The sequence below is a fragment of the Myotis myotis genome, unplaced genomic scaffold, assembly GCF_014108235.1.
Source record: "Myotis myotis isolate mMyoMyo1 unplaced genomic scaffold, mMyoMyo1.p scaffold_m19_p_13, whole genome shotgun sequence".
NCBI lineage: Eukaryota > Metazoa > Chordata > Mammalia > Chiroptera > Vespertilionidae > Myotis > Myotis myotis.
Window position 1 is genome coordinate 22,578,851 of NW_023416317.1, and position 23,038 is coordinate 22,601,888.

The 23,038-nt window shown below is 46.8% G+C and overlaps 1 protein-coding gene across 12 annotated transcripts in view; it reads right to left on the reverse strand.

The window, feature by feature from the left end:
* The window catches only part of ATP2B2 (ATPase plasma membrane Ca2+ transporting 2), a 367,475-nt gene that overhangs the window by 43,158 nt on the left and 301,279 nt on the right, over positions 1–23,038 (reverse strand). For 10 of the 12 annotated variants that reach the window (XM_036332176.1, XM_036332183.1, XM_036332175.1 and 7 more), the window contains 4 exons: positions 22,327–22,368; positions 21,373–21,531; positions 18,351–18,565; positions 14,541–14,783 (listed from right to left, as the gene is read on the reverse strand). In XM_036332176.1, coding sequence (XP_036188069.1) covers positions 14,541–14,783; positions 18,351–18,565; positions 21,373–21,531; positions 22,327–22,368 — 659 coding nt within the window. The remainder of the gene's footprint in view (positions 1–14,540; positions 14,784–18,350; positions 18,566–21,372; positions 21,532–22,326; positions 22,369–23,038) is intronic. The other 2 variants (XM_036332182.1, XM_036332180.1) reach the window with 1 other exon arrangement.

Consider the following 23,038-nt stretch of genomic DNA (forward strand, 5'->3'; position numbering starts at 1 on the left):
ATTTTAAAAAGCCTTAAAAAATCCTCCCCCCCCCCCCCCCAACAACCCAACAATAGTAGCATGATGAACAGCAGCAACTGCAACACCATGCTGCTTCTGAGTCCATCTGAAAACGCCTCTCTGCTCACTGGCTGTGTCTGGTGGCCTTGCCTCCTCACCCATCGAAGACAGCCACTGGCTCCGGGTGCCGGGTGGCCCAGCCAGCCTCCACAGCAGCAGCAGGGACCATTTTTTGAATACCGGCTCTGCTCACCACTTTATTAAGCGCCTCACGTGTATCATCTGGTTGTGGGAGGCAGGCTGCTGTTATTTCCACTTTACAGTTGTCCACATGGACGCCCAGAGAAGTGAGGTCACCCTGCCAGGAAGCAGCCGAGCTAGGATTTGCCCCCAGGTGTTCTGGCTCTGAGCCCTCGGCACATGCTCTCCCAGCAGCCCTGCCTCTCTGCACTAGCATTTGCTCATTGACTAGGTCACTGGTTGGAGAATGGGGTGTTTGTGTGCGCCTGTCTTGCTTATTTCTGCCTTCCACTGTGTGATAACCAATGAATAAATGGATACTTTTGTGTTCGTGTGTGGGCTGCTGCCCATGAGAGGCCAGATGGGATGGAATTTCGTCAGAATTTTTGCCTCTAGGATGGTCATGTAGAGGCCTACCTCCTCAGGAGATTCTCAGGTGCCAGGCCCCCTGAGGAGCATGAGGCGGCAGGACTGAGCCAGCGAGCCACAGGGGCTTCCCCGAGAAGGTGGGTGCGGCGTCCAGGGTGATGGATGGGACAGGCTAAAACCCTGGGGAAAGCAAAGTCTTTGGGGATCCTCTCAAGCTCACCAATACACTGTGCATATGTGTGTGTATATGGTGTATTGTGTATGTATGTGATGTGTGTGGTATGTGTATGTGTGTAGTATACTGTGTGTAGGTGTGTGGACATTGGTGTATGTGTGTGGTGTGATCTATGTATGTGTTGTGTTGTATATGCATATAGTGTGTGGTATGTGCATATGGATGTATTTGTGTGTGTGGTGTGTATGTGTAGTGAGTATATGTGGTGTGTTGTGTTATGTGTGTGTATAGGTTGAGGGGGTAAGATGCAGGGATTAACAGCTCTGTTAAAAATTGGAATTCCCCTACTGGGGTTATTTGCTTTAAACTCTTCTCCCAGAGATGGTGTTTGCAAAACAAAACAACAACAACGATCAAACCAAAACCAAAACCAAAACCAAAAAACCACATACAGCCCCAAACAGTTGCTGAACTCAATGCCGAGGTCCTGCCATTTTGTATACCAGACCTCCACTCCCTACCCCGCTTGCCATCTTAGTGCCCTGCAAAGTCATTTCCAGAGTCTTCCATGCCTCTGGCGCCCCTCGCTTGGCCAGAGCCAGTCTCAGAACATGGCTTGACTGGGGGACTTTGAGGCTCATTCAAATATTCAGTTGAGCCAGGAGATATGGTTCAAGAGTTGTCTCTCTGTTTCCCAGAGTCACTACCTCCTCTCCCTTAAACGTGTTCTCACCTTCTGGGGGTGACTGGGTAGCCATCTCAGTGTAGGGATGGGTATGCTGAGGACCTGGGTGTCTAACGGGGTGAAGGTGGCTTATTTACTCAGGAAAACCATCCTCCCAGGAAAGTGCTTCCCCGCTCCTTCCCTCAGAACACTCCCCGGGCTCCAGGGAGGTCTGCCTTTCTCTGAAGAGTTTATGTTTTCAGAAATATGCCATAACTTTCCAACAACTTAGCTTCAAAAGCACCCGTCCTCAGGTTAATAATTCAAATGTTAACAGTAGTGTCAACCTACTTTAAAGAGGACTCATAAAATATGAAATTAGAGGTCACTTAGGTGGTCTCAGTACGCAGAATAAATGTGGGTAGAAAAGGAGAATGTTTTCCCAAGAAAGCGCCTGTGCCTCGGAAGTCTGAGCAAGGAGCTATCTCCCTCTAACGCTCAGCTGTGCTCTCAGAAGCAGCCAGGCGAAGAGAAGAAGCCGGTAGAAGTCTTGATGTTCAAAGAGTCGGAGATGGCAAAGGAAATTGGAGCGGGTGCCAGGATTTCTGAGACAGGGAAGCAATTTCTGCCAAGAAGATGACTCATGCAGCTTTTCTCTGAGGGCAAGTTTAGTTCCTAACGATTAGAAATAAGAGTGGAAAGAAAAAAGCTGCTGCCATCCTCAGAAGGATTGGGGTTGAGGCCTCTGGAGGGCCCTCCTGGGCTCCCTACCAACAGCCCTGGCCCTCCTATCACCCACCACCCATGTCTGGAGTGGTTCTGAACACTTACTAAGAGCTTATCTGCTGCTCCCTAGCTCCCCCCACCCCTTCCAGCCTCACCTCTCATTATTCCAGCCTAGAGAGAGACATGCCCTGGCCACAGGCCCCCACATTTTCTGAATAAGCCATACATCTTCAGGTCTCTGGGCCTTTGCAGGGCTATGCCCCTTTGCCCACTTGTTAAACTCCTCCAGAATTCTCTGGGCCCAACTCTGTCAATTGGTGGTTAGGTTACTTGATGTTTGTGCATCTCAGTTTTTTAAGCTGTAAGATGGGAATGCTCATATTTGCCTGATTACCTGGAAGGGGTGTGGACGGTAAAGCAAGACAGTGGCTGGCAAAGCAAACTACAGAGGGTAAGGCTCAGAAAGAATCACAGAGGCAGTAAGAGTAAGAATCAGTGTGGACCAAGTGCTGGGAGCTCCACACAGATTTCTCATCTGATCTTCACAGCAGCCCTGGAGCTGCCTTAAGGCAAAGGTGCAGCCAGGTGAGTTGGGCAGGAAGTGGTGGGGTGCACTGGCTCTAGATCTCATAGACCTGAGTTCTAGTCCTGGCTCAGCCTCTTATCTGCTCTGGGACTCTGGGCACGTTTTATAACTCCTCCCAGCTTCAGTGTGCATAACTATGGATTAAAGATGTGATGTCACCTCCTCATGGGGTTGTGGTACAAGGCAAGATGGTGCAAGCACACAGCATTGAGCCTGGCTAAGTGAATGTTAGTGATTATTTATATTAGCTTACAGACTGGAAAACAGAGGCTTGAAGAGGTTAAGTAACTTGCCAAGGTTACACTCAGTGATTTTTGGAGCTTGGAGTTTAAATCCTGGTCTAATGGACTTCAGAGCCAAAGCTCTTAACCATCACTTCCTGGACTAGGGGTCAGGACATTTGGGTTCTAACTCCACTAACCCATGGGTGGCTTGGCAAAAGTCCTTCAATTCCTGGGCCTCAGAGTAAAGTGAGGGGGCTGGACCAGGTGGTCTACAAGGTCTGTGAATCTACGTAGATGATACCCACACAACCTATCCTTGCAAATATTCATCTACTGTGCTTTCTTTGAAAGAATAAAAGGCACTAGCTAATTGGGAGAAATCTGCATCAATGCAGACTAGAGAGCTCAGGGCAGTTGCAGAAGAAATCAACTCAGTAAGCTGGAGGTGCTGAGAAAGCACTAGTGTTGACCATGGGACTGGGACTAGGCCTAACTCCGACCGTTTTCTACCACAAGAACAGCAAAGTAGAGGAAGAAATATCAGTCATGTCCTGAGCATCTTATTAGTTCATATTCATCCATCCATCACCTACATATTCATCCATCCATCCATCCATCCATCCACTCATCCATTCATCTACCCTTCCATCCCACCGACCCACCCACATCTACCCATCCCATCCATCTATCCATCCATCCCCATCATTGATTTCTCTCTCTCTCTCTCTCTCTCTCTCTCTCTCTCTCTCTCTCTCTCACACACACACACACACACATTTATTCACCAATCAATTCGCTTACCTCACCTATCCAACCAGTACTTCCTAAGAGCCTAAGCCAGGGGCCATAGATGACTCAGCCGTGTCTCTCACTTCAAAGAGCCCACCACCTCCACCAGAGAGCAAGGCACAGGAGAATCGGTGTCTTCATGGAGAGGGAAAGACAGCCTTACTCAGGTCTTATTTCCCCAGGCCAGGCTTGTTTACCAGCCAAAGATCGGGGAAGACACTGCAGGTCCTTCCTGCCTGTCTCCTCCTGCAGGTTTAGGATGTCCTGCAGTCCAGCTTTCCCAGCCTGGTGTGGCAGAGGCTGGATTTCTGCCCTGGACTGAGCAGCCTCTGCTCTGCTCAGGCCTCCTCTGGGCCTAGAAGGGCGGTCCCCAAGAATCCCTTTGCTCCCAATGGCTGTTAGCCTCTGGCTGTGAATTGGATCCTCTGGACCCTAGGGCTTCCATCATAAGACCAAGACACCCTACTCAACAGCTGTGTTTAGGGTACCGGCAAGTTGGCTTTGCCACTAACTGGGTGTGTGACTTTGAGCAGGACCTTTTCCCTCTGTAGCCCTGATGTCTCTGCTGTCTATTTATTTACTGGATATGTTATTGCTGAATAAAAATAACACTGATTGTACCACATGCTGATTATGTGCCTGGCACTGTGCTAAGCATATTCCATTTAAAACTCACTTCATCCTCACAATAATCTTATAATTTCCCCCAGGAAACTGAGGCATAGAGAGGTTAAATAATTTGTTTACATTCACACAGTTAGTAAGGGATTTGAACCCAGGCCATTTGGCTCCAGAAGATGAGCTAGTGTGTGTGTGTGTGTGTGTGTGTGTGTGTGTGTGTGTGTGTGTATGAGAGAGAGAGAGAGAGAGAGAGAGAGAGAGAGAGAGAGAGAGAGAATGAATCCTCACCCCAGGATATTTTTTCCATTGATTTTTAGAGAGAGAGTGGAAGGGAGAGGGAGAGATAGAGATTGGTTGCCTCCACACATGCCCTGACCAGGACCAGGGATGGAGCCTGCAACTGAGGTACTGGAATTGAATCTGGGACCCTTCCGTCCAAGGACTGATGCTCTATCCACCTAGCCAAACTGGCCTGGACCAGAAGATAAGCTTTAACACCACCCAGTCATACCAGGAGGTTCTGCTGTCCCTTTCACACTGAAGGCCATCAGCCCCAGCAAGGAGAACCATATGGCTAGGGTCCTTTAGGAAACACCCAGAGAGAGGCACAGGGGCCCTAGGATGCCAGGGCTCCAGGCACAGAAGGGGACACTGGTGCCTCAGAAGTGACTTGGCCTGACTCTAAACCAAGTTGCCTAGTTCCAAGGTCCCTAACCTCTCTCCTGTCTCAGTAGTTACACCTTCTCTGCAGAGACTGACTGACCCCTGTCCTTTCAGCTACCTGGTCACAGCCTCTGTCAACCTACATCTGGGATTGAGATTTTAGCTTTGCCTCCAAGGCTAAGGAACGCTGTCTAATTGAGATTTATTTATCACTGTAGTGATGTTGCTGTAGCCCTCCAGGTGGGTCCCACAACTCCCTTTTACTGTAATTGCATAACATATATCTCAATCCAAGTGGCTGCCCCTTCACCCGATGCCTGCTCTGGGACCCACCCTGTTCCCCTGTCTGCCATGTCTGAAGGATAAGATTATTAACAGCACCTCCGTTATTTTAGAAAGGCCTGGAGAATGGAATAAAGCACTGCTCACCTCCCTTGAATTCCAAACTGGGCCTGGGGGTGGGGGTGCAAGGGCAAGACAAAAAACGTCATCATTTCTGGCATCACCCTGGATTCTCTCACTGTCTGCATGCGTCCTCTCAACCTACTTTTCTCCCTCGGTCAGGTCTGCCTCCCTCAGCCTGCAGCTCTGGGTGCAGTTCTTGCAGCCCCAGTGTATGGAGGCAGGAGCTGTCTCCTCTTCCTCCCCCCATCAGCCCTCGGCCCTTGTGGCTGGTTCTTGTTCTCCTCCCCAGAGCAATAAAGTGCTGGCAGCTCCCACAGCCCAACCTGCTCATGAAGGTGTGAGCGGTCTCAGGGGCAGACTGGAGAGGGCAGAGCGAGGGCACAGTTGGAGAGTTAGCAAAAAAGCTCAGCTGCACAACCAGATGCTCACATGTAGAGATGCCCCACATTTCCGGGGTGCCAGCTGACCTCTGGATGGACAATTCTGTTTCTCTCCCCACAAATGCTCAAATGCTGGTGAGTTACAAAAAAGGCAACCTGGGCTTCTAAACCAAGTAGGGATCACAGCATGATGAGTCATGGCAGCTTAGTGGAGACAGGAACATGAGAGTTTTTCTTATCAAAGCTAGGAATACCACTACTGTCACTAACAACATAGTGTCACTGGTGGTAGGTTGTGAAAACGGCCATAATTAGTCTCCCCTCCGAATCCATGCCCTTTGCAATGTGAATCTGCATTTCCTTCCATTAAGAAATGGAGTCTGTTTCCTTACTCCTTGAATCTGGGCAGGTCTCTTGACTTGCGTTAGTCAATAGATTGTAGCATAGTGACAATGTGAACAAGCCCAGTATTAAAAGACAATGGGCCCCAAATGCAGTCACTTGTGCTAAGCCCGACATAATACCTCGCCTAATTGCAGTTTCAGCCTCCTGCGGGGACTTCATCTTAACCTGTCAATCTGGAATTTCCTGGTCAGCACTAGTGAGGGAATTCACCCGACAGTCCCCTGCTGTCCCCCACAGGTAGGTTACCTACGCCTGAAACAATCCACCCTTTTCCTCTCCTGCCTGTAAAAGCCTTCCATTTTGTACAGCTTCTACTTGCTAAATGGGATGCTGACTCATGAATCACTCAATTAGCCAATAAGGTATTTAAATTTTACTCAGTTGAATTTTTGTTACTTAACAAATTTGGTAGCATCAATGGTATCCAAAGCAAACTTCTAAAGGCATCCTGGGACAATGAGAAACATAAGCGTGGTACCCTATAAAGCCTTTGAGTTCATTGCCTTTCTTGCCATCTCTGAGGGCTGTGGGCAAATACCGTTTGTTTCTGAGCTCTGCTTTCTTTGCAATGTGCTACTCATCTAAATGGCATTCCACAGTTCCCTGTCTGCTTAGAAACCCCAGTCCTTGAGTCTGTCCCAGGACCCACGTGGGAACTGTAGGGGCAGTTCCAAGTTCCCCATTTATGTGGAGCCCCCAGCCCACAGTCCCCATTTGTTGAAGTCTGCTGGTTCGATCCTTTCACCAACCCCCAGGTTCCATGTAGGAATCTCTTGGTGGTTCTGCCTGAAGTTGGACTGGGTCCAACTTAAAAAAACTGAACTGGGTCTGGGATTAGGCTGCGCCTGACTTGAGCTGGACTGGGTCCAGTAGGTAAAGGTTGTTGCTAATGGGAATCTTGGAAACCACAAAAATCGGTGGGAATTGGTTGAGCATTTAAGAGCTATTAGAAATGTCAGGGGGGAACTCTTTGTAAAGTATATGATTGTCTAACCACTATGCTGTACATCTGAAACTAATACTAAATAATATTGAATGTAAACTGTAATTGAAAAAATATTAAAAATAAATAAGTAAAAGGAGCTATTAGAACACTCATCACCTACTGCAAAGATTCCCATGTTAGGATAAATGGTCACAGAGCTGGTTAGATTGCCAACCTTAAGAAAATTTCTGTATAACAAGGTCCCTGCAAAACACAGCACAATCCCCAACCCAGCAACACGTCCCTTTTAGGTATTATTTTGGCTTTGAGAGACCCAAAAACTCTGCTGAAAAGAGACGGAATCCTTAAAATCTAAAGATTTAAGAGTAGCACCTTCCAGCACACCTACTTATTTTATAACTAAGAACTAGGGTCCTAGAAGTTATAAATATCTACAGAAATGGCAAAATCTCACTAAGCTTGTTTTGTGTTCTGAGAGCTTGGCTTGGTAACTGTCAGTTTGGAGACCCCAAATACAGCCAGACAGAAATGTGGGCTGTACTCCATTTGGGCTGGGGTCTTACTACACTGCTGTGAGCCCTCAGAGGTATTACAGTGGCCATTAGGGGGAATGTGCCAATGAGATAAGGTCATTTAAGAAGTGCACTTTGAAGTGAAGGCTCCCAAATTAAACAAACAGAATGGGATACCTGCTTTAATTGGCATGCAGAAACTTCCAAAAGTCTACAAAATTCCAAAATAGCTCCACTAAAAGTTTCAGGCAAAAGTTAAGGAAAAACATTAAGGAGACAAGAGGTATCTAAAACAAAATGCTATATAATGGACACAACTCTTACTGCTCCCATCACCCCTCCTTTATTTGAGTATTTATCCTAGGAATCCTCTGTCTGAATTGTCTTTCCTCTCTGGAGAGACTACAGACCGTAAACAAAATTCTGCCAAGGTAAGGGCCCTACAGACACCCTGCATCTACCTTCGAAGGAGGGCCCCCATATGGACCCCTCCCAGAGTTGATGAGCCTCTGAGGAATTCTCTGGTAAATGGCTACATTAGTCCCTAAAACAGCCAAGGGGGAACTAAACTTAAAATTAATTAAAAATAAACAAAACAACCTTGCCCAATACTGGCAAACACAGTATTGAAGCTGTACTCTCTACTTTAAACCCCACTCAGAACTGCAGGTGGGAACCTGGAAAAACTGGCAGAAGCCGGTTGAAGGTGAAAATTCTTACTAGAGTCAGCTCTACCAGATCTCTGTCTGTAGTCAGTCCCCAGTAGAGAGAGGAAAATAAAATGTCTTTTACACCCTCTTTGGGGGTCCCTCTTGAATCCAAGGGGTTGTTCAATACTGTCAAAAATATTTTTGTTGTTGTTAATCCTCACCCGAGGATATTTTTTCCATTGATTTTTAGAGCGAGTGGAAGGGAGGGAGGGAGGGGAGAGAGAAACATTGATGTGAGAGAGACACATTGATTGGTTGCCTCCCGCATGTGCCCCAACCCAGATACCTGACCTTGACTGGGAATCAAACCCGAGGGCCAACACTTTAACTATTGAGCCACACTGGCCAGGGCTGCCAAAAATATTTCCTGTTTGTCCTGACTAAAAACTACAAAGTAGCTCTGTGGTTAGAATTTGGCCGAAAGGCAGAGCCTGATAGAAAAATGTTTAGGCCTTTTCCCCTAAGTTCAAATAAAAACTATGTACCCAGAGGGGATAAAAAACCTTTTAAAGCCCTTGTAAAAGGATTTGTGGGTAGATCAATCTATGATGTCATTTAAATTGCAAACCAGTTCATTGGGGGAATTGAGAGCAACTGTCCTTGTCTTATACATCTTTGCCAAACGAGAAATAAGCTCTAGAGGCAGTTCAAAGTTCACCTGTTTCTTTCAGCAACCCCCAAACCTCCCCTGTTTATCTCAAAGGCTTGTAATGGCCTTGGGAAACCAAAGTCCTTGGAGGAACTCGAAGTCCTTCCCTGTATCTTTGAGGTAAGAACGTTTTACAGACTTCAGAGGTTACTCCTATCAGAAAGAAAATGAAAGGTGGAAAGGTCATTTGGGATTCAGGTGAATGAAAAAATCATGTGCCTTCTCCACAAATATTAGTAGGAAAAACTTTAGCCATCTGAGCAGATAAACTTAATTTATTCCAACTATCTATAATAACAAAAGTGTAATATGCTAATTAGACCAGATGTCCTTCTGGATGACCTTCTGGACGAAGCCAGGGCTGCAAGGGAAGCCAGGGTCCCAGGTGCCAGAGGGAAGCCGGTGCCGGCAGCCGGGGGAAGGAAGGCCTACTCTTGCACGAATTTCGTGCATCGGGCTTCTAGTTGTTTTATAATTAGTGAGTTTTATATTATTGTGCATGTCTCATAGCTAAAAACTTAAAATGAGACTTCTGAAACTAGTATAATATTGAATGTCAACTGTAATTGAAATAAAAATCACCTATGTTCCATGTTGTCTTTATCAGGTGTTTGGTTACTTAAGTAAATCTCCTAACTAATGTAGTCTTCTCAATATTAAAAAAACTAAGTTTTGCTCAGAACTGTATAAATTTGCCTTTAAAGTCCTTATTCTCACTTTGGTTAAATAGGTAAGTATTGCTTCACAGTGAACTGTGATTCTATCTAACCAGTGTTTGAAATGTGTTTTTTTTTTTTGTATTTTTGACAAACTTCCCCTAAATCAAATCTTTTTTTTTTTTAAATATGTTTTATTGATTTTCTATAGAGAGGAAGGGAAAGGGGTAGAGAGTTAGAAACATCGATGAGAGAGAAACACCAATCAGCCGCCTCCTGCACGCCCCCCACTGGGGATGTGCCCGCAACCAAGGTACATGCCCTTGACTGGAATCGAACCTGGCACCCTTGAGTCCGCAGGCCGACGCTCTATCCACTGAGCCAAACTAGTTCTGGCTCTAAATCAAATCTTAAATGAGTTCTTTTTGACCTTGAATTAACTTTGGGATTTTCCAGAGGGTCCTCGAAACATCTCAAAAGATTTGTTCTCTCTCCTTATAAAAAAAGGAGACAAACTAATTAGGCTTATTTGATATGTTAAGTCATATGGGAAGCACTGTAAAAGAAGAAATAATACTAAGCCTTCTTTATGTTGTATCTGAATGGGTATATGTTATAAGTGTTCCAGAAATTGTGTGAAATTCTTGGAAATCTGATATGTCCTGGTGTGATGTCATCAGCTATAATTCCTGTTATCAAGTTAAATTGTTATATATTACAGAGATAACCAAGTTTCATTGTCAATTCCATTATAATGAGCTCTTATTAGATCTTTAATAAGGGCATTTAAAAAGTCTGGTCATTACAGAGAGCTATTGTTTTATTCTGGTGCTTTTAGAAATGCGTTCCTGCAAAAGTGCTTCCTCTTTGAGGAGATTCATGAGAGAACTTTGACCAGTACAGTTCTCTGATGACTTTAAGATCTTAAAATGAACTGGGTAAGAATTTCCGGAAAAACTGGATTCAAGCAGAACTAAGAATTATTAACACGGGACTGAATGAACTGAGGAGGAAGATTATAATTTTTGACTTCTTGTTTGAAGCATCGATGGCTCTCTAATGTTTTGCTTTACCAGACTTAAGGAAACTTTTTCTCTCTTTAAAAAAAAAATATTTTTATTGATTTCAGAGAGGAAGGGAGAGGGAGAGAGATAGAAACATCAATGAGGAGAAAGAATCATCGATTGGCTGCCTCCTGCACACCCTACACTGGGGATTGAGCCTGCAACCTGGGCATGTGGCCTGAACAGGAATTGAACTGTGACCTCCTAATTCATAGGTTGACACTCAACCACTAAGCCATGCTAGCCCGGCAGGAAATTTTTTCTCTTTAGCTACCAATAATTTGGTAAGATATATCTATGTAAACAAAGATGAAACATTTACTCTTTACTCCTTACTTTATTTCTCCAGAATTGTGAAACTTGAGTATTCTTTTCATGACAACATAGTTAAGTCCAATGACAATCTGTTCTTGTAATAGGATACAGTGGGAAATATTGGTTATATTACCAAGGCTTGGACTAGAATATCCCCTTTGAGAAAGAAGTGCATAGACTCAGATATGAACGGATGATTTTTCTTTTTTTATTAATCCTCACCTGAGGATATTTTCCCATTTATTTTTAGAGAGAGTGGAAGGGAGGGGAGAGACACAGAGAGAGAAACATCGACGTGAGAGAGAGACACATCGATTGGTTGCCGCCTGCACAGTCCTGACCAGGATCAAGCCTGCAATTGAGGTATGTGCCCTTACCAGAATCGAACCTGGGACCCTTCAGTCCACAGGCCTATGCTCTATCCACTGAGCCAAACAAGCTAGGGCTGACCAGATGATTTTAAGGCCAATAAATCCCCTTGGAAAAATTGGCCTTGGTACCTTGCTTACAAGATTCCAGCAAAGCAACCACTATTCTTGCTGCACTTATGTAAATAATCAGGCCAAGTCTAATGCAAACAAATTAGTTTTGCTGTGATTATATTTGGAAAAGAGAAATGGGATAATTGTAGGGAGAAAAATTTTTGCATCTTTGTCTGTATTAGATTCTAATTCTTGCCACCAACCAAGTTAAGACAATTGTCTTTGAGGTTTTGTTATATGCTTATAAACTGGATTGGACCTTAAATTCTGCTAGTTTTCTAAACAAATTTGGCTACCTGTATCCAAACTAATGTTTCCAATTTTCTCCCACCCTCTGATTTGGAATCACTAAGAACAAATACTGCCCTTAAATCTTCTGGGAAGGGACTACACCAGGTCCTCCTCACTATCCAGATTGCAGGCTGACCTCAGGGCCTCGAGCCTTGTAAACACATCTCACAGCTGAAGAAGGCTCCACCTGACATCTGGTCCTGCACAAATGCTGGTGACTCCACATCAAATTGATTAGGAAGAGAATTAGCTGACATCCATGTAGACTGTTGCCTCCGAAGAGGCTGGGTCAAGACTTCATACTTGAAGCATGAAACCCTCTCTTCTCTTTCATTCCTTTACTCTGGCATTGGCCTGGAAAGATAACTCCATAATCCATATCTCCCAGGACATTGCTAAGAGGGGTAACCTCTGGAATTTGAAACATCTTTTTATTTCCTGCTAGGAGATTTACTTCCAGAACACCCTGAAAACTTAAGTGACCCCTGGCTTGAACAGGCAAGTATAACAATCCCTGCGAATGAGTCCATTAGGAAGTGGAAGTGGTTTGTGCCCTGACAGGCTTTATCTCTGTCTGTGGCAGTCATCATTTTCCTTGGGCCTACGAATGCTTAAATGGCTGGCACACAACTGGCTAGCACTTCTTAGGTTATCTAATTAAGCCCCTAACTGTTTACACAACAAAGTGGGACACCTCGTGGGTCAACTCCACTGAATTTGCATTGTTGAGTTAGAAAGGCCCTACCAGAAGGCATTCATAACTCAGGGTTCACTTCCTTTGGGACAGCTCTACTTCCCTGGTTAGGAGTAAATATAAATGAGGTTACGATTAGAAACCTCTCCTAAACTCTTGAGGATACTGCAGAATCCACTGCTAAGGTGATAGCTACCCAAGAAAAACCCTAGACTCTCTGGCCAAAGTTGTTCCTGATGATAGTCTCCTTATCAGCTTTTAGCTGAGCAGGAAGGTGTCTATAAACTGTGGCCAACACCACCTATTGCACCTGGATTAACACTTCTGAGGAAGTTGAAACACAATTACATCAGACCACTGAGCAGGCTACTCGGCTTAAAAAGGTGACACCTTCAGTAGGGAATTCCTTTGACTCATTTGATTTTAATTGTTTTAGATCTTGGGGACCATGGCTCCAAAGTGCACTCTAGATACTGGGAATTACCCTGTTTATCATAGTCAGAGTAGTCTCCCTGGCATATTGTAGTCTCTCAAAAGCTTTAAGTGCATGTTTGCAGCCACTAACCAAGCAGATGATCTTCCTAAGACTGGATCACCAGAAAAGGAATGACGAGAGTGACTGACTTTCAAAATTGTGAATCTGAAGTTGTGGCCTGAATATCACAGAAATTCAGTCATGCCCTTTGAATCACACAGAGGGTCAGTAAAAGCTGTGAGAAATACGAAGTGGTAGCTGAGAGTGGTTAATGCCCTAAAGTTTTATCACTTCTCTCAGTTAAGCTGAGAGTCTGGTTGAAAGGAGGAATTGTTAGAAAAGAGGTAAGAAGCCAGAAATGGAGTCCTTTGTGCTAAATCCACATCACCAAACCAATACTTTATGCCTAACCTAATGGCAGTTTCAGCCTCTCCCAGGAATTTAATCTTAACCAATCAATCTGGAATTTCCTGGTCAGCACCAGTGAGGGAATTCATCTGATAGCTCCCTTCTGAACCCCAAAGTAGGTTACCTACGCCTGAAACAATCCCACTCTTTCCCCCCTTTACCTATAAAAGCCTTCCATTTTGTACAGCTCCTCAGAGCTCCTTTCTATTTGCTAGATGGAATACTGCCCGATTCATGAACCATTCAATAAGCCAGTAAGATATTTAAAATTTTCTCAGTTGAATCTATATTATTTAACAACAGACAAGCCTGGAGGAGGTGGGACCGATCACAAAGAGCAGAGACAAGCCACCCAGCAGGAGCCATTCTCATCAGCCTCCAGTCCTGCCAAGATTAGCCCCACCGAGACCAGAAGAACCACCCAGCTAAGCCCAGTTAGAATTGCTGACTCAGAGAATTGTTTGCTAAATATAGTTTTGATCTGGGCCAGGAAGTCTTGGAGTAGTTTGTTAGGTAGCAAAGCTGACTAATAAAAAACGTTTTTTTAAAACGGTTCTTTTAGGGGGTGGGCAATGACAGGATTTTAAAAAGACAATAAAGGGGAATAAATGATGATGGAAGGAGATGTGACTTTGGGTGGTGAACACACAATACAATATACAGATGATGTATTTTAGAATTATACACTTGAAATCTATATAGTTTTATTAACCAATGGCACTCCAATAAATTTATAAAAATAAACACACACTCTGTCATAAAAATGACAATTAAATATATATATACACAGGGTGGGGCAAAAGTAGGTTTACAGTTGTTTGTATGGAAAATAATACACTAATTAATACATAATACAAGAATAAACCCTGTGTTTCATGTACTCACAACTGCAAACTTCCTTTTGCCCCACCCTGTGTTTTTGGTCATACAAACATAAAAACTAAGTCAAAGAGAATCAAGTCACTTAATATCTGATCACCTGAAAATACATCAGCAGGATTAAAAAAATATGAAACATGGTGCTGAACCTGCCCAGTACCTCTGCATCCCCCATGGAGATGGCTCTCTATAGTGGAGACTATACCACTTACCAGAATCTTGGTGGTGTAGGCGCTGTTGATGGCGATGGCGTTGACCAGCAGCTCCATGGTCTTGGCATTGATGGAGCTGGGGTCCGGGATCTCCTTATAGTGGACATCACCAAGGTAGGCCTGCACTACCGTCATGCGATTGGTGGTCAGCGTGCCCGTCTTGTCTGAGCAGATGGCCGTGGCATTGCCCATGGTCTCACAGGCATCCAGGTGGCGTACCAGGTTGTTGTCCTTCATCATTTTCTGGGGGAGGGGCATGTGAGAGGGTGACAGTGAGAAGAGGGAAATGGGGTGTGGGGGGCACTGGGTGAACATGTAGTAAAAGAGGAAGGCTGCCATAGTCTGTCCCTTTGCTTTTGCACATGCAAAGGATCCTGGTTTCTACAGCCTCTGACACCTGGGCTCCTTTGTGTGCGCCACCCTTTCCTCCCTTTTATTAGCTGAGCCATTTAAAAGAACTGATTGCCCTGGCCAGTCTGGCTCAGTTGGTTGGAGCGTCCTCTCATACATTGAAAGGTTGTGGGTTTGATTCCTAGTCAAGGCAGCCGATTGATGTTTCACTCTCACATTGATGTATGTTTCTCTTCATCCTTCCCTCCCTCTCTCTCCCCTCCCTCCCTCCCCTCTTTTCCTAGGTCTCTAAAATCAATAAAAGCATGTCCTTGGGTGAGGATTAAAAAAATAAGTTGATTAATTGATTCTATTAATTTCAAATACAGAAGTAATATACATTCTTTATGGAAAAATAAGGATAAGGATAAATTAAGATTGGGTCCCTCTCTGATTACTACAAATATTTTTCTCTTACACCCTAATATAACTATTTTTTATTCATTATGAATTTTCTCAAATGTACCACCTTTAACTTGTGCCTGGTTTTCACTGTCACTTTGGTTTCACCAAAAGTAAATACACTTGGGGGATATATGTGTTTATAGATATAGGACAATATCTGGAAAAATATAAAAATATTAGTGTCATTATCTTTGGGTGGTAGACCTATAGGAGATTTTTATTGTCTTTTTAAAAAAAATCTATAGATTTTATTTTTTCTATAAGAAATACACGCTGTAATCTGCATGATAAAAATCACAAATTTTTAAAAATTATAGACACATAAAAACACACACAAATCAGCCATAATGCTACCACTCATAACTGATACACCCCACACATCAACATCCTTTTTTTAAAAAATTCATAACAAAAACAGAATCCTACTATACATATTATTATTAATTTTCTAATGTATTCACCTCTCTTTCTCTCTTCCCAGGTTCACACTCCTAGCTTCTTCCAGGTTCTCAAGCAAGTAATGCAAATAAAGTAATTCTCTAGGAACCATCCTGCTTCATGCAGGCCCTCCATCACAGTGACCAAAAGGCAAGGAGGGACATGAAATGTTGCTGGAGTAAAAGCTGCTGAATCAGCTGTAGTTCTTGCCAGGAACTAGGAATTTGATTTCTTTTATTCTTTCTCCTCATTGTAACTCTTTATAAGAGGGGTAAAAAGAGAGCGCAACTAGAATACCTTTAATGACAATGTCTCAGAGCGAATGCCTTACTTATCAACATGCTCAGGCCTCCACCCTTGCAGGGTCATCCTGGCGTCGGGGCCTCCGCCCAGTGTGGAAACCAGAGGCCGAGATGAGTACTGGTGGGATTATGTAACTACTGCAGTGTCTCTTACTGTAACCTGTGGTAACTGTAACAATAAAAGTATGTTGAATGGATGACCTACAGCAGTTTGAATTTGCAACACACTTTACAGTTTGCAAAGTTCTTCTGCACTTATTTTCTTGCCTGATGTTATAAGAATCCGTGAAACCTGGGAGGATTCTTGGCAATTGAAGAAGACATGGCCGAGTGACGTGACCACGCGCACACACCTAGTGAGGGTTCGAGCTGGGATCTGAGCCTAGCTCTGTTTAACCTCCGAGCTGGATCATTCCATCTCCAGGACCCTGGCCCTCGAGCGGGCTTGTGCCCATCTGTACTCGCTGAGGAAGGTTTGTCTGCTGGGCTTAAAAAGGCCTAGGCCCGTGCTGTCCAATACAGTAGCCACATGTGGCTACTGGGCACTGGAAATGCGGCTGGTCTGAAATGTGCTGTAGGTCTAAAATACACATATAACTTTGAACACTTATTGTGAAAAAAGTAAAATATATCTCAAGCAATAACTCATTATATTGATTACATGTTGGCTTGATAATAATTTGGACATATGAAGTTAAGTAAATTATGTTATTAAAATTAATTTTGCCTGTTTCTTTAAAAATTTTCTTTTTAACGTGGCTACTCGGAAATTTAAAATCACACCTGCAGCTTACACTAGATCTCTCTTAGACAGCGCTGATGTAAGTGGTCATCTCTTTTCTTTTGAGGTAAGTCCAGGGGGGTAAGTCCAGGCTCAGAGAAGGGAGAGTGTGCTTTTCCTGGGTTGGGGTGCTGTCCTAAGTCTATCAAGCGACTGTATAAGTAACATTATCTAAGATGGCTAAAGGCACCAGGTGCCAGAGATACAAACTGCAGAAGGTGCGGCGGCCTAAAAATGTCTGTGCATAATTCCCCCAAAGCAACTCCGTAGGACTTTCAAGGAGATCCCACCCCTTCCACCCGAGCTCAGCTGGCTCCTGTGAGGGTCCTGTCTCCTGGCTGTGTGAGCACCTTCATCTCCAGGGGCCTGGCCCTTGGGCATCGTGTTGTGACCTGTTTGGGCTCTGGTTTGTGGGATGGAGTTTCTCGGAGAGCCCGAAAACAGGGAGGCGATAAGGGCAGTATCCTTTACACCGCGCTGCCACTTTCTGGCACCTGCCTTGAGATCTCTTTTCTGTATGAAATTACATCGGCGAGCCCAGCCCAAATTCCAGCTTGGAAACTGACGCTCGCCGTGCCTCCGGTGGCTCTGCCAATGTCTCAGAGCAAATGCCTTACTTATCAACACGCTCAGGCCTCCACCCTTGCAGGGTCACCCTGGCATGGGGGCCCTGGGAAAGGGGAGTGCAGCCCTCCGCCTGCAGCGTGAAAAGGAGAGAGGATGAGTGCAGGGTGTGAGGACCTGGGGGTGAGCCAGGCTGGAGGTGCCCTCGGAGGGCTGGGCGTGCAGTGCCCACGGGGATACTAGCCTGCTCAGTTCAGCGCTCAGGCTGTGAAGATGGCCATAGGCCTGGGGGCAGGGGTGGTGGGGCTGTGCCATCAGGGCAGCATTTAGGAAGGTGCCCTCATTGAACTGCTTTTAAAACCTTGTATTTTCAGCCCAACTCCCGAGAGGAGGGGCCTTTCCTAAAGTCAGACGTCCTTTTTGTTTTAGTCTTATTTCTTTCAAACTGTAGGAAATGACCACTGAGATTAGTAGTCATGTACGCACTAAGGCTATGGTGGGCCCCGTGCCTGTGACGGCCGGACTTCTGGGTGTGATGGATTTGGGCCTGCACAGTAATGTCTGCATTTTATTTTTTGTTTAAAGTTGCATTGATTGTCAATGTTTAAAAATAAGGAGTGTTTATAGTAAGTCCAGATTTCTGGCTTCTCTTGGAAAAAAAAAAAAGGTAAAGATCTGGCAACACTGGGCCTGTGTCCCCACAAGGTGACACTGGCTGGGCTAAATAACGGTTGTCCCTTTAGCTAGGGTGTGGCTCTCTAGTTTGCCACAGGCCCCTGAAGGCAGGTGAGTTTGGGTGCCCATTTACATCTTCTCTGTGAGCTTCCCATGTGTCCATTCCCTTCTTCTTAGCTCTTCTCTCAACCCCAGCGATGGCCCCTGGGCACCCCACAGACCCCCAGTTGGATGGTCCTGCTCCCCACAGCTCACCTTCACAGAGTAGGCCAGCGAGATGGTGACGGCTAGAGGGAGCCCCTCGGGCACGGCCACCACCAGCACCGTCACACCAATGATGAAGAACTTGACGAAGTACTGCACGTAGACGGGCGTGCACTCGGGCAGCCATGGCTTCTTGTTGACCACGAAGGTGTCCACGGTGAAGTAGAGCACCAGGATGATCACCGTGATGGCCGACATCACCAGGCCTGCAACACGGGGTGGGAGGGACCTGATCAGGGGCGGTCCTGGGGGTCGGGGGCCCTGGGAAGTGAGCGGTGGACCGCACCCTTGGCCAAAAGGGCTCTGGGGTCAGGCCAAGCCTAGCTCACATCCCAGCTCTGCCACTTACTTGCTTTGCGGCCTGGGGCAAGTCCTTGACCCTCCCAGAGCCTCAGCTGCTCCTCTATACAATGGGGATGCATATTTATTTCACATGGCTTTGTAAGGATCAAATGTGATCACTGCATGTAAAGTGCCTAGGACAGTGCCCGACACATAGTAGGCGCTCAAGAAATGTGTGCTGAGTGACCACGTGATAAATCGAGCTGCGTGGATGGTGCTCTCACACAATAATGATGTGCAGTCAGTGCCACGTATTGACTCATGCATTCAGGCACTAGGGACACGGCAGTAGAGCAGACAGAGTCCCTGCCCTTGGGAAGCTGACAGTCTAGAGGTGAAGGCAGACGGGAAACAAACATGAACAAGACAATTCAGAGACGGATAATGCTGTGGAGAAGACTCCAGATGACATGCTAGATCCTGACAGGGGCCGAAGATAAGAAAACAACCTAACTGCCCACTGACGGATGAAGAGCAGGGAAATGTGGTGCATACCTACGATGGAATATTAGTCAACCCTGAAAAGAAGGAACTCCTGCCGTTTGTGACAACATGGATGGATCTGGAGGACATGCTGCTGAGTGAAGTAAGGCAGACAGAGGAGGACGTGCATGAGGAACCTAAAACAGGCAAACTCCTCGCAGCAGAGAACAGAAGGCTGCGGGGAGAGGGGAAGCAGGGGTTGTTTTTCAGGGGGTATAAAGTTTCAGTTATGCAAGAGGAGTGCGTTCTAGAGCCCTGCTGTACGACATGGTGCCTGTAGTGACAATGTGGCGTTGTACACTTCAAAACTGGTTAAGAGGATAGATTATTAAGTGGTTTTACCCCAAAACCAACCCCCATACCCCACCCCCTCAAAAAAAACCCCCAAACTACAAAAGACCACAAGGAAATGTTTGGAGATGGTGGCCAGAGAAGACTTCCTGGAGGAGGTGATAGATGAGCAGACAGGTGAACGATGAGAAGGAGCAGTCAGGTGAGGACCTGGGTGAAGAGAGTTCCTGACAGAGGAAACAGTAGAAAACTGAGGGGATGTGACTTGCCCAAGGCCACAGCCAGGGAGGCACGGTAGAATTAGCAAATGCAGGTGGCTGCCTGCTGGGATCCCCTGCGATCCTTTTTGCCAGTTCCTGTGCGTTAGCTGCTGTGCAGGTGCCTCTGCCAGAGGAGAATTGCCCTTGGGTGTTGGAGCCTCCTTCTCAGGAAGTGCCTGGGAATGCACTCCACTCCAACTGGATGACCAATATCCAACAGCTGATTTGGGGGGTCCAACACCACCTACCCCTTGCTACAAGGTGGAGCAGACCCTGCAGAGGTCCTCTGCTCCAGCGTTCCCCATGGAGCAGGTGGAGACTGGGATTTCCCCCCCGAAACCTCAGCTGTATCTGGCTTCTTCCTTGGCCCTATCTCGTCCTTTACTTTTTACAGGTCTCACCTGTGTGCACCCCCTCTCCAAATCCCAAGCCCACCCAGCTTCAGCTCTGCTTTCAGGGGATTTAACGCAAGAGAGAAGCAGAGGTGAGATGCAAACCCAGAGGTGCTCTACTCTGAACTCCATCCTTGGCAGGGCCAAGGAGGGGAGGGAGATGAGGGCGGACTTTGAAAGCCACAATGTTCTCCCCGCTTTGCCCTGCCCTGCAGTGGCAGTGCCATGTTTCCTGGGAGTCTCCATGGTGGGGATGGAGGAAATCTCTGTGCCCATTGTTCCCCACCCCCTCCAGCTGCGGAGCCTCAGAGCCTGCTCTATCCCTGTCTGACAGTCGCCAGGGGCGGGAAGCCAAGCTCCCGGCAACCGGGAGCTGTCACCAGGACCCCGAATTTAAATATAGACAGCCAAGCCTGTAATTTGCCTCCCTTCTCCACACTGTGGTGCCTATAATTAGAGCAGGGAGACAGCCATGGAGGAGCAAGCAGCCAGGTGGGGAGGCCTTGGTGTTTGCTACGTCCTTACCCAGAAGGGGAGTCCAAGGCCATGTCAGATGGGCAGGGCTCACCTTGCAGCTGGGCTCAGCTTCCTGGGCCAGAGGGGCTGTCACCAGCTTTCACCTGCAGCTACCAACTCAGCTGGGAAGCCCAGCTTGTTGTGCTGGGGATCCTGGCACTGCTCCCAACTTCTTCAATCTTTCCTGTGCACTGCAGCTGGGGTGCTCATTATAGAGTCCAAAATGCATCCCTGCCATCCCCTAGTCAAACCTCTTCCATGGCTACCACTGCCCTCAGGATAACGCCTGCAAACTCCAGGCCCTGTAGGACCTGCCCCCTCTCTAGTCACCACACCCACCAAGTGCTAAACACTCTGTGCATAATCTCCTTTAATCCTCATAGCGACCAGTGAAGTAGGGACCACTGGGCATCCCAATTTCACAGACCAGGAGGCAGGAGTTCAGAGCTAGGGGAAGTTAGTTGCCTAAGTTCTCACAACCTTAGCTGGACAAGAACACAGGCCATGTGCCCCACAACTCAGGCTTTCAGCTTCACTCTTCTCTCTAAGTGCTAACTGAGCACCTACTGTGTAAGGGCACAGATTGGTTGCTGTGATGGAGAAGGGTATGTCTCAGGGACCATCTCATGCAATCTACCACTTTACAGATGAGGCAACTGAGGCCCAGACTGGAGCAGGGCCCTGCTTGGGGTCCTACTGTGTGTCCCCCCTCGCATCCTGCACACTCACCCGCCTTGCCGATCTGCACAGCCAGCTTGGTGAGCTTGCCCTGGAGCACCGACTTCTCCTTCTTGTGCATGTTGGCCTTCTTCTTGTCGTCAGCATCACCGCCCTCAGCACTCTTGAGGGGCTGCATCTCCATGGCGGCGGCCCCATCCTGCTGTTTGGCTGCAGGTGGCAGAGCACACATGTGTACACACAGACACGTACAGACACACAGACATGCACACACACAGGTCAGCCTGCAGGGTGGGGATGCTGGCCCCCACCCTGCCTGCCTGGGGGAGTGTGGTGAGATACCCACTTCCCTGCCTGGGCCCCTGCATGGCCGGCACAGAAGCCCTGAGATGGGGGTGGTGTCCTGTCTCTTCTAGCCAGAGACACTGCAACCAGGGCCACAGCCTGCCTGGGGCCTGGAATCCAGGACACAGCAGCGAATGACAAGGCTCTACCCTGGACTCCCAGCAGGAGTGGGCTGGAGGCTCCTCTGGGCCTTCTCCCAATGACCTGTCAGTTTTTCCCACATTCAAACAAGCCATAGGCTTGGGCTTTACCCAGTGGTCCTTAGGCCATGTCGTTGGGATAGCAGGGACCAAAAAGGAGACTTAAAAGGTAAAAGAGAGTGTGCCCATCCATGGGTGCCAAGCCCTCTCCTCATTCAGATCAGGACTAACTAGTGGCCTGAGGTCCTACTCCTTATCCCCTAAGGATCTCAAACAATCAGCTTCAATTTTTCAGCTAAACGGGCAGCACAGCTCAAAGGCTGGGAGAAGCTGGCTTGCAGGTGTCCCATCCTCACCAGGTGATGTCTCCATTTGGCCTGGTGCCACGTGAATCATGGCTATACCCCCCAAAGACGTCAGGCACCCATAGTTGCAGCTGCATCTGCCTCTGGCGTAGGCCTCAGAACCGGTGGGGAGGGGCCGCAGGGACCACAGGACCCGGTTAATACAAAAGGGTTACCTTTGCTCTGGCTGGTGTCCACAGTGCCATCCTGCATTTTACCTACACGACAAAGAATTTTAACAGACAACAGAGAACAGACAACACACGTCGGTCATCACAAAGATGCCACAGGGCCACGGACATTCATGTCACAGATGGAGGAAGGGCCAAGCCGACTCCATCCCTCCACACAGGATACTGGGGATGCCTCAGAGACAAGAACAAACCTGCCAGCGCGTTGGCTGCAGGTCTGTCTTGATTCTCTGGGGGCTTGGAGAGAGTGTTTCTGTGGGAATTATTTTGGCTCTAGGCATCTTACAGATTAAAGGACAGTCTTGAGGGTAAAAGGGACCAGGGTTGGCTTGCAGGAAGCAGAGGAGTGAGAGTTCTCAGGTACCCATGAGTAATTTGCTTGGTGCTTTTTGTGGGCTAAGAGGAGGCAAAGGAAAATGAGAGAGAGAGAGAGAGAGAGAGAGAGAGAGAGAGAGAGAGAGAGAGAGAGAGAGAGGCTAGAATGGGACATGGGGAAGAGTTTGGTTAATGTATTCCTTGGTTCCTGGCTCCAGAAGAAATAATACTATTTTCTCCTTTTCCTTCTGAAGGGATGTGAAACCACAGCATGGACAACCCCATGCCCAGCCTGACAGAGAGCAACCCATGCAAAGGGTGGGCTCTGAGGTACCCCAAGTGTGTCCAGGGGCCTTGGTGGGAGTACCCCAGCTCCCAGGGG